This window comes from Penicillium diatomitis (assembly GCF_028827545.1).
Source record: "Penicillium diatomitis strain IBT 30728 chromosome Unknown utg000013l_segment0_segment0, whole genome shotgun sequence".
NCBI classification, from domain to species: domain Eukaryota; kingdom Fungi; phylum Ascomycota; class Eurotiomycetes; order Eurotiales; family Aspergillaceae; genus Penicillium; species Penicillium diatomitis.
Window position 1 is genome coordinate 441,599 of NW_026623185.1, and position 11,658 is coordinate 453,256.

General features: G+C 47.6%; 3 protein-coding genes across 3 annotated transcripts; all 3 read left to right on the forward strand.

The window, feature by feature from the left end:
• Window positions 1–518, forward strand: N7539_008581 (uncharacterized protein; the record flags this gene model as incomplete). Its single annotated transcript, XM_056938176.1, has 2 exons — window positions 1–336; window positions 453–518. The coding sequence occupies 2 exons, from the start codon at window positions 1–3 to the stop codon at window positions 516–518; spliced, it is 402 nt and encodes a 133-aa protein (XP_056786558.1).
• A 5,128-nt stretch (window positions 519–5,646) lies between these two features.
• N7539_008582 (Hsp70 family protein) lies at window positions 5,647–7,831 on the forward strand (the record flags this gene model as incomplete). Its single annotated transcript, XM_056938177.1, has 8 exons — window positions 5,647–6,044; window positions 6,105–6,300; window positions 6,353–6,413; window positions 6,474–6,675; window positions 6,745–6,951; window positions 7,002–7,170; window positions 7,242–7,625; window positions 7,796–7,831. 8 exons carry the CDS (start codon window positions 5,647–5,649, stop codon window positions 7,829–7,831), a joined length of 1,653 nt encoding a protein of 550 aa, XP_056786559.1.
• Window positions 7,832–10,753: 2,922 nt separating this feature from the next.
• Window positions 10,754–11,404, forward strand: N7539_008583 (uncharacterized protein; the record flags this gene model as incomplete). Its single annotated transcript, XM_056938178.1, has 1 exon — window positions 10,754–11,404. One exon carries the CDS (start codon window positions 10,754–10,756, stop codon window positions 11,402–11,404), a length of 651 nt encoding a protein of 216 aa, XP_056786560.1.
• Window positions 11,405–11,658: the final 254 nt, after the last annotated feature.

Below are 11,658 nucleotides of genomic sequence, written 5' to 3' on the forward strand. Positions count from 1 at the left end.
ATGGCTGAAGAGACGATATCAGGAGACAACTGCTTTCCGGCGCGCAACACCCAACAGCCGTATTGCGAAAACGCTGATGAGCAGGACATCTCCGGTTCAGCGCCAGTTGCCCAGGGCCTTTCACCCCCCTCATCATGTCAAGTGCCACAATACAATCAACAAGGCGTCACGCCGAACGGGGAGTACTTCCTCGACCCAACATTTCTGAACTTTCCCCCGGCTCCTTCATACCAAACATCCACGACCCAACCTGCTTCAAGCCTTCCACATCCAAGCCAAGTCAATATCAAGGTCATAGAGCAGAGCATCATTCGAGGTGCTGCAGAGGAGATCTACGTATGTGCCGCTCTCCTATTGACCATGTTAGAACCTAGCTGATAGGCCATGCCGTCCCAGGCACAAATCAGGGACCAGCTATTATCTAATCGGGGGTTTCCCAAGTTCTCTCCCAGGTACTTGCATTTTACATGGCCGACATCAGTGGTCAATTCGGGGTAGGAGACCAGGGCGATGTCTGAGGGAATAGAAAGACGAAAAGCAATTGATTTTGTCTCGATACTTTCTGTAATCTGGTTCAGGAGGCGACTCCTGGATAACGCTATCATTTGTTATCAATATGTGCTAAAACACGGCTCTCGAAAAAAGCGAGGGGAAGGCAGAAATAAAGATGGCGATCTTATGTGCTAACTGTTCAACGGCCTCGAAAGTCTGTGGCGCTCAGCAGCCATGTATCCAGGCCGCTGCCGTATACATGATCTATTCGGTAAAGCTGTGCATTGTGATGTGATGTATCGAATCTCTACGTTGCACGTAATAATCACGACAAGAGTACCGAGACCTATCATGAGTACCCAGTATGTCCAAAGGAGCCTTATTGTAAGCATTGAAGATGTCTGGAGGTACATCTATCGACGCCGACCTTGAAATGGCTACGTCAGTGCCTCTTGCCTCTATAACGAGGGACGTACCCACTTTTCCCCTCTTCCATATCCGCGTGGCGCGATTTATAAACGACTCCCGCACCATGTTACTTGATTACCACTATCCCCCGACTTACGTCCCGAACTCCTAATAGCAACCACCGATAATGAGTGACATCTACTCCGCGAAACGATAAGACAGGGAGACGGGCGTTGACTGCCAGATACCGACCCACGGTGCCCCGAGAACCAGAATATGTCTAGGAGCTAGTAACTAGGTGTCGTAACTTCTTCCTCGGGTTGCGTATCTGCGCGTGTCGGAATGCGTGCTCGTGACTTACGACGTAACGACAGTCAGAAGTGACGGAGACGGTAAAATCAGATGGCGTAATACTGCCCTTATCCTATTCACCAATGATCTCTTTCTTAGCGCCAAGGTGGAAATCGAGGGCACGTTGGGGGGAGGCAGAACGGAAGACCTGACCGGGGTAAAATCGGTGATTTCTCCAGCCCCCCAACCCTGTGTGGGCGGGCAAACTCTGAAGGGAGGTAGGTAGGCGCTCCATCGTCTCACCCGGGATCTCGACTGGTTTTTCTGTCCTGATTGCAGTGACATTCCTCGACCATCTAATCAAGAAATTAATGTCCCACAAGTCCTACGCGAACCGTGATATTACCTCATGCTGCTAAGTAATTGTCGCCACGGATTGACCATCGATCCTATGCTTGACTCAAAATCAGACAATGTGCTGGCATCAGACGCGCTGCTAGATAATGGGTCTTGCTTGGGGTGGGGCCTTGGGCTCTTGTTTCTCGCGGGAAGCTTCGGCGAAAGGCTCAAAAGACTATACACTATACGCTAAGGTTGAACACGGAACTACCTTCTAGACCTCTATCGAGTCATCAAGGCACGAGATGATTGGGGAGGGAGACGGAGGGGAGGGGGGAGTTCGTAGGGTCCTTGATATATGAGGACTAAGTCGGGTTTGTCGTGGGGACTCCACTCTCGCCCCCGCGGCCCCTTTCCTCTCCCCCACTCCGTGAGTCCCGTGAGTCCCGTGAGTCCCACTTGTGGCCAACGGGTCAGAAATTGCTGATCGGTAAATAAACGAAGACAGAAAAGAATCCAGGGGTAAGGTGACACTGTCGGTCATTGGTGTATCTATTCCGAGCGTAACTTCGCTTGTACCAATCCTTCCAACAATGCTGTACATGGACAAGGACAGCGTGAAGCCCAGCGAACTCGGGATGAAGGCAAAGTACGGCTCAGTAATCGGGGTTTGGCCGGACGCACGATGCCCGGTAATTGATCTTCCTACGAATCTACACTTCCAAAGCATTCATTGGTGGCAATAAGCGTAAACGCGTCAAACAAGTGGAAGGAATAATTTAGGACGATTTAAGTTGACATACCTACAGAGTTACATACAACCTTCCTACTAGGTAAGAGATATACACCAGCAGACAGTAAGAGGGAAGGAAGGAAATCCTACCGACGCCCCATGCAGGGAAAACCACCCTAGGCCTACGTTGGTCGTACGTCACAGGGATATATCGGGATGTATTGCTGTAATGTAAGTAAGTATTGATTTATTATGAAACCCAGAACTCCATTGGTATGCCCGTGATATTCAGTAACTCAGAAACAGGAGAAGGGGTTGACAACTACGCGAGCCCCACCAAAAAAACGCGGTTTAGATCCTTGGATCTAGGGAAAAAGCGATCGCCCTTGCATTACCGCCGCAGGCATATACACCCTCCGGATCAGGATGTATTACAGTAGTAACATGCTATATGTGTACCATGACTGGTTCATTCCAGCTCATACCAAGTGACTCGGCCAAGTAAGAAAAAGCGACTATATGAGAGTCGGCCAATTTCGTACTATTATCTTCAAAAGTCTTTTGTCATTCAACAGTGGGGTGACTGGGGGTCTTATCGCATCAATGACCGAGGAATCAGGAATCCGAGCAAAAGTCTCGACCGACCGATAGATCGACGCCCTAGGCCGAAAGGCGAAGAAAAGCGAATGATGAATTAATAGGGCCGGGCGCTAAAGCGCTTCTGGCGTAATAGAAATAGGAAGCTGGACCGTGAGAGACTAAACTCAATACGAGATCATTGTAGCACGGATATGTCGGAATAATTCCGTAGCAGACAAGGGGACAAGGCTCAAAGAACTTCGATTCCGATAGAACAACATCACCAGTCTCAACTAGCGTCCGGTTCATTAGACGGTTTATGAGCGTATTGTGATGACCGACCACCCTTATTCGATCATATACCGTAATTTGTTGTTGATAATGTGGAAATTGTGTTATGAGTAGGATCGTGTTGAAGCTCTACTCTACGTATATTGTGTGTCGGTATGACTACGGACACACGAGCTTTATTGTTACACTCCGACCTCCACCTATCTAGCCCCTGGTACACGCCCCAACGTTGCCATCTTGGATAGTCACACCCGAACCAGAAATGATCCCAGTCACCTCTGCCCGTCGTCGGTTTTTCGGTCGTTCCCGCCGCCCGAGTCATTCGGTCGATAGTCCGTGTGAGTTTTAAGGCTAGCGCCTAAAGATCTCAGGAGGAAATGTGTCGATCCGACAGCGGGTTTAGGTCACTAAAATCTCGCGAATACTCTCTTGCATCTAGATACTGGTTCAAGTGACATCAAACGCCCGGAGCCGATAACGCGGATTTATTTGCTAGCGTAATGACCTGGCTATGTTGAGACAACTGCTAGCTGCTTGATGTCTAGTACCCTGTCAATTGAGAGGGGAGCAGGTTTCGTGGTTACCGATAATGTGAAAGGTCGCCAAGGCATTGAACAAAGCTTCTCGATTCCAACGCCATGAATATCATATTCACTACTAGTTAGTTGTATCCTGGCGTGAGTGGTTAATTGACATTCCCACTTATGGCGTTACGTTTCCATTCAATAGTCTGCGGTAATTCTGAGCACCTTTTGAGAGATGACCAGGTCTTAGATACTGCTTGAAACAATTGAAATTCCTTATCGTAATGAGTAATGCCAAGATCAACCATCAATTACACCATACTTTGGGGTCCGTACATAAATCTAGAGATATTTTCTCAATAGTATCACCCAATATTCAGACCACAGATTTCAACATACAGAGATTTTGAAGAGCTTATGATGGTTTTTCTTGCTTTCGTTCGCCGCTGAACGAAAGTAGGTACCGTCGATCACCATCATCTTGTCAATGACCACTGCTCCGAGTCGATGTGGCATAATAGTATCCTCATTGATGGTAAGAAGTGCCACAGCTTATTGTGCCGCGATGAAGATCTGAGCAATTTTGACGTGATGGCTTACAGTGGTCAACTTGTGCGCGCGTAGATATTTCAGACGGTGGCACTCGCTTGTTGTTGTTTCCAACCTTCCCAACCTTTCCATCGCCTAGGTCTGCTTGAATTCTACGAAATAATCATGACCTCACTGTTACGTGTGACCGGCGTCTTATCCTACTCTCGTCTGATACGAACAAGTGATTAAGGGATAAGCTTGGCGCGCAGGTCAGCAGGCCTGATCGTTTACCCAGTCGCCCGGTGGTGTGCCCGCTCGAGCGTTCTAATTCATAAGCTGTTTCGGAATATGTGTTCTTCATCAACCACCCCGTCCTCCCAAAGAGAGCCGTTGGACTCAGGCCATCTCTACGGAGAGCTTCTTGCGGGATATCGACCCTACTTTAGCGATATTGATGGAAGTCGACACGCAACAGTACGTCTTGATTTGAATTCAAAGCAGAGGATCTGTTATTATCCGCGCAAAGTACATGGTGGATACCAGGCATTCTTTCTAGACCAGCTTTTCGCAGACTGCTGTAAGCCCGCAGTTACGGCGAGCTTGACAGTTGACTACAAGAAATCTATTCACCCAGACGCGAGACTGATTTTGCGTGCATGGCCGGTGAAAGCCGAGGGCCGGAAGATTTACATGGAAGGCACCATTAAGATGGCAGATCCTGTTTCCGGTGAGATGGTGGTAGCAGCTCGCGCAACTGCGATCTTTGTTTTTAGAAAAAACAAGCATCGAGTTCACTAAGCGATCCAATGAGGTTATGTAAATACTTTTAATGGATGCGTCATGTTGGCAGCCTCGACGTCTCGGTATTAGAGATTGTTATCCCCTAGGCCCTGGTTTTCGGTTGACCGTTGGCATTTACAGTAAGTTATAAGAGTCGTGAATGTGATTTCAATTTTCATAGCTTAAAAAGCCTAGCGAATATACGGATGATATTACTACAGTACTTAGCAGCTGGTAATTCTCCCCGGGGGTCTTGTATGTATATAGTGCGACGGAGGGGAATTGATAATTATAGGCATGACCGTATCACGTGTGAGTATCGACCTATGATCGTAAATAGAGAGAAGAGCAAGTTATACTTCTAGCAGCTAGCTATAGTTGATCTTCGAGGATAAGATTTTCCACAAATTTCAGGTCACGAGTAGAATATGACTGAACTGTGTTATTTCATAAAGCAAAGATCATATATGAAGGGCTTGAGTAAGGGAATTCAAGAAAAATATAAGGATCACACGCAGCCTTTAGCGGGGCTCCTATTCTACCGAACAGTTGCCGAAAGCGCGCGGGTAGGTTCGGAGAAACAATCTTCCGTCAATTCCCCCCATCTCTAGCGAGAGTACACCACTGCACACAGCGAGAGAGTTGGGTTATCATGCCGTGATATCACCTTGACATGTCATGGCCCAGACTCAAGAGCGCGATATACCACAAGAAGTATGGCTCGGTATCGACATTGGAACAACAACCACGAAAGTTGGTATTTCGGTGATCCACCATTCGCCCAAGAAACACACCGACTACACCCTGCAATTTCCGCTGAGCGGCGCTTACAGCAATGCGAAAATGACGGACGAGCTCGACTCCGCGATGATATTCAATACGGAGACAAGGGCATGGTCATTTGGGTCAGCTGGGCTGACAGTCCATAATGCACACGTCTTCAGGTGTATCAAGCTCGGAGTGATGGGTTTGGATCCATATGCCGGACGTCTAGCTGCTTCATGTGCAAGGCTAGTTGGTACCGAGGGGTGCCCCGAAGAGTTCACGGTCGCCTCCCTTTTCCGCACGCTTTTTGAGTATGTGCGTGAGGTAGTCAAAAACCATCTCGTTCATAAATACGGCGGCTCTTGTGACAGGATCGATGCCTGGCTTACCTACCCAGTCAACTACAATGAACCCTTACGCGTGCTTCTTCTCCAAGAAGCTATGGCAGCTGGATTGTATGTGAGGGGAGCTCTTTCGGAACCAGTCTCAGCCGCCTATCTTTCTGAATTCAAAATCCCTGAAATTGATGACACAAGGATGATACTCGATATCGGTGGGGTAACGATGGTAGGTGGAGGTTGCTGATTATTGTTTCTGTGGCCGTAACTAAGAAGTCTAGGATGCCACCGTCGTTCATAAGAATGCAGATGGGTGCTTGATCCAAGCTTGTCCCTCAGACGGTACTCAACATTGCTGTGGTCGACGCACGTTACGGCTATATACTAATACCGGATACGCAGGAGTCATCTGTGGAGGTCAGAGCGTGAATGATCGAATTCGTGATTGGCTCAGAATGAACAAGCCAGACTGGGCCGATGCCTTGAATGAAGAGAGCCGTTGGGACATTGTATTTGCACCTATTGTCAATCTGATCAAAGAGGGATTTAACGGAATATCTGGTCATGATATCCACTTCGGATTGGAAAGTGTTACGGTCCCTCCGTGAGTACCTCGTTATCGTGTCATTCTCTTCCGTCAAAATTACCTAAGATGTCTCATCGTGACTTTTAGCGATTGTATCAAAGCTTCCTTCGAACCTTTGCTAGTGAACGCGGTTGAGCTATGTGTCCGACTTCATGATGCGACGCCGAAGAATTACGATATCTCTGTTATAATCGTCTGTGGAGGTACCACGAGGAACGACTGGTTCACGAAAGAACTCTTCGCTCGACTTCAACAACGGTTGACCGAACTTCGACGATATGAGATCATGGCAGAGTATGTGCTAACCAACTTCACTGTCGCGCTGCGTTAACTGACATATCTAGTCCCGGAGTGGTTGCTTTGGGGGCATTATTCTACGCTCGCTCCCCAACCGTCGAGGAATCCTTAATCACCAGGGACCTGGGAGTAACGTACCTTGGTGACTATGATTCGAGAGGCAATTCTTTAGACCCGCACTCCATGAATACCGGTATCGGATGGATTCTAAGAAAGGTGAGATGATGTTGAGTGACTCAAATTGACCCAAGACTAGGGGTGAGCTTATTGACCATAATCGTCTGTAGGGCCAAGACCCGGAGAAGGTACCGGGTATCTTGACGTTCACGAAGATGATTCAGCCGTTCTCTAGCGAGCCCGGTGACACCTTGATCGAATCACACCTGCTCGCAACGCCTGCACACTCCACGTCTTTCGCTGATGCGCATATTCGCAAGAACACCCAAATTGTCTGGCCATGCGATATAACATACCCAGCAAAGGATAAAGATCTCAGGTCTCTTTCTCATCTCGGGACGTTTTCCGGAAGCATACAGCATGAGATTCTTTTCCCCCCGGGGAGCGATGTCGAGGAACAGGTCAAGTTCCAGTTATGTCTCATCAACGACCGGCAACTTCTACGAGGTGACTTCAGCGTGATTCTTCCGACCGGCTCACATCCTTTGCGCGACGTGCGTTATATACCTCTTCCTCTGGCACCACGTTCTGAATATCTCAATGAAGACACGCATCAAGCATTCCACCATGGAAAACAATTGAGATCGAAACAAAAGTGGATACGTCGATCAACGGGGGCACGTGTTTCCGAAGCCGCTCCTTTTTCACTACTACCTCCTTCAAGGGAATCTTCAACCACGACACCATCTTTCTCCTCTAGAACTAGGCCCCGTGAAAGCTCCGACTGTCCTATGGATATGAGGTCTTCGCAACATCCTGTTCATGCATTTCCCCTTGTCCGAGTTCCCCATACAGCGGCCATGCCTTCACGACGTCCCAGCCAGCTCCTCAGACCGTCTTTAAACTCTGTGCCGTATGATTCGAATCCTTTCTTCGAACGCGAGCTTGCCCGAATGAGGAAAACACGTGTTCCTGGACAAGCGTTGACGTGAGGCTTCCTTCATCAAGACAAGCTCCTGAAATCAAGGCATTCCCGCCAAAGTCGAACGATATATGTCCGCCGGATGGGATTATCCTTTCCATTGCTCCCTGATTTCGTCGTACAGATCATATAAACACTGTGGGTCAAGGTACCCAAAATTTTTCTTCATAACAGTGAGTTGTTAGTACATTAAGCAGTATCCCCTATTCTACACGTTATTCCTATGGACTGGGATCGAGTTCCTCAGGTTCGTATTCTAAACTCGGAGGAAAGCTGCAGGTGGTTGATCATCTATACCGAAGGGCAGAAGCAATCGCCATCTATCCGCAAGATAGACCTAAATGTGTAGGGCTTAAATGACTGGACAAGCCGGCCTCTGATCTGAGCGCCGATAGAGTTCTTCTTGGCCGTATGTTATATGACACCTGCTCGTTAGGGACGTAGAGAGACAAAAGTTGGGGTATCTTCCAGTCATCGCTCGGCGTATAGGTCCGTGTGCGGGATCGTAGTTGTGTGTGCCATCCGATCAATATGAGTCAGGGGACTGTCCGCTCAAAAGGTACCTCCCGATCTTACTACTACCTTGCCACTGTCAGAGAAATTTACTTCTTGAATGATGATGGGGCCAGAGATAGATGGTTTATTGTCGGAGACGGAGACTGTCTGGACCCTCCAATGGTTATCGAAGGGGCCGTGCCGTGTCCTTTCCTCAGCAGGCTCAGCTCACTAGCCAGTCATTTGCCCTCGACCCATTGATGATGCAAGCCACGTTACTCAAAATTTCGGACTTTTGACCGAGCGCGTTAATCAAGGTTGGTCAACCTCTATTTAATCAGGGATTCAATGATGCCTAACGGAACTAGCCTATTTAAATTTGAACATATCTACTATATCCAGTTTAACAACGACCTCAGCCTGAGAACATCCGTACTTACTTGCCCTGGAAGCCGCTCGAATTTTACTGGACGCTTTCTTTCACTATCTGGGTTTGCGCAAGAGATCCCTGGGATATTAAAAAAAAACTTTGAGAGTTTTGAGAGAGGGGAGAGGGGAAGTAGACATATCGAGGGTCCCCTAGCGGCCGAAGGCCTCCTTAATAAAGCTACATTTCAACATCGACAGGCAGTAAGTCTCGTTTATATGCTATTCAAGGCCCATTGCTGTAACTTTATACCACGGCTATGCCCTTCTCATTACGTTTTATTGTCTTGCTGTTTATATTCCCGTCGAACCTAGGCGTACGGGTTCTGTGCAAGTCACTCGAACAAGGCTTGCACCTTTGCGCGGTGTTCGGGAAAAGTAGCCTCTATGGCGAAACTAAGCAAGTCTCTCTAATATCATAGTACCGTTATCTTTGCTAATCTCATTGGTAAAGCCTTTCAACATCTCTGGTCGCGCACGTTATCCAGCTTGAAACCCTTAGCTCCTCCCTATGATATGGATCTTTCTCTTCTGATCGAGCATCACTAGGTAGGGACGAATTTCCCAGTCACACTTCTAGATTATGTGCGACGATTAGTCTGTCAATAAAGTTTGACTTACTGAGCAGGTTCAGATCTATGGCAGGGTCAGGGAACTTCACCCTCCCGCGTAGTCACAACAAAACTAATTAGCACCTGATCTCGACCGATTCGGTGGCTGGGCCTCAAAATTGCCCCGTAGCCTTTGATAGTATACGGCAATTGCAACAAATATCCAACTTAACAGGATCATCCTATCCACAAGTTCGTCAATTTCTCAACTTGGCGACTGATTAGCCAAGGCTTGTAGATGATTTCCGTGTCTCTGAGGCTCTAAGTTAAAGACCCTCATGCTGAACGATCAACGCCGAGAAGTCCCCCAGTAGAAAGATCCTAGGCGACCAAACTGTGAATCAGAGACGGCTTGATATCTATTCTCGGGGTACCATCAAGGTCATTTGTTACAGATTTTGTTGCGAGCAATTTGGCCGTGCAAAGTATTTTCCACGGACCATTGCGAATTATCTTAGAAGTGTCAGATGCAGGCGCGGCATGTTGAGACATTGCTACGCTCTATGCGAATAGCACAGAATTGGGAAATTTATAGACGAATCCAGTTCTAAGTTTCTAGCGTATTATCTCGGAGAGTCTTAGAAAGCCCGGGCCAAAGACAATCAGTCTATGTGTCAATTGCATGATCACCGGTTACCAAGAGAACAACATATTTGCGAGAAATTTGTCATTGAAGACATCACGATACTTTAGACGGCGACCAAGCACGTATATTTATAACTGATCGTCATGAGTGAGAAAGGTGACTAATCCATGAAATATACCTATGGCCACGTTCGATGTATATCTTCGTCTAATCAGCACAAATTTGACATACGCCCCTCGGTAGTCTGACTTACTTAGGATATACAACTGTTCGTTGGGTGACGTCAATTTGACCGAGTCTAATGATTGTTGAAGCGGACGGGAAACGTGTCGACCCTAATTGCTCTCATTCAAATATTTATAGCTCGGAAGATGCTGGAAACCCGTGGGCACACACCGTCTTCTTCAAAAATTCTCAAAAATTTCTCAAAAGGAGAACTATCATATTCTTCAAAACTGTCGTCGCAATCGAGTTACTTCTCTTCACTCCACTGCCGACTCTGCTGAGTCCCTCCAGAGAATACCGGATAGACTGGTCTCGCAGCTTGTCTTATGTGTGACTGGATGTATGACTGGAATCAATATGAGGGCAGTCAAACCTCAGCAAAGTCTGATCTTTGATCTACCGACCCTTCGCAGTCAGATACTCGAGCGCTATAGGTCTCAGGCGTACGAAAAAGCGGCCGCCCGCGTGGATAAGCCTCCGAGTATCAGACAGACTGAAGCACTGAATCGTGGTGGAAAAATCAATCGACCTTTGAACGCGTTCATACTTTTCCGCTTCGCCTATTATTGCTCGATAGTCGAATACCTCGCGAGCCGGTACGACGTCTACAACAATACCGTGGTATCCCAGGTTGCCGGGGGGTTATGGCGCATGGATCCTATAACGCAATACACCTACAAATCACTGGCAGAGATCGAGCGCCGAAATCACTCCGAGGCCTATCCAGATTATAAGCTCCATCACAAGCCCAATTCCAGCAAGTCCTCGGAACAGGCGGTTGTGGCTAAATACCAAGTCAGCTTTTCAGGAAACATTAACACGGAGATCTTGGAACCTTCCCTGAACGAGGCTTATGAATTTGACTCACCCCCAAGCCCTTCTACGGGCACGGAGACTTCGTGCTCGTTTTGGACCAACGTACATGACTCCACATTTGACTTAGACTATATCAGCAACTTCATGGAGATAGCGGGTAGTTATCCGTCCCCTTATTTCATCGAGAACTGAGTCATCCATTCAACCGACGACATTTTCAATCAAATTATTGATGAGAGTTGAGCTACAATGCTGATTGATTCCAGTGCCTGAATTGAGGTACTCTTACATTTGGGCCTGGGCCTTGCCTAAACAGGGCAAGCTCCTCTAAACAAGCATTAGGTCTTGTAGATTAATGCCGTCTCGTCATTATCTCCAGCCATTCTATCAGAATGTGAAGATGCAGTGAGTCTGGGGATTAAAATATTAAGTTCTATTTTCTTCGC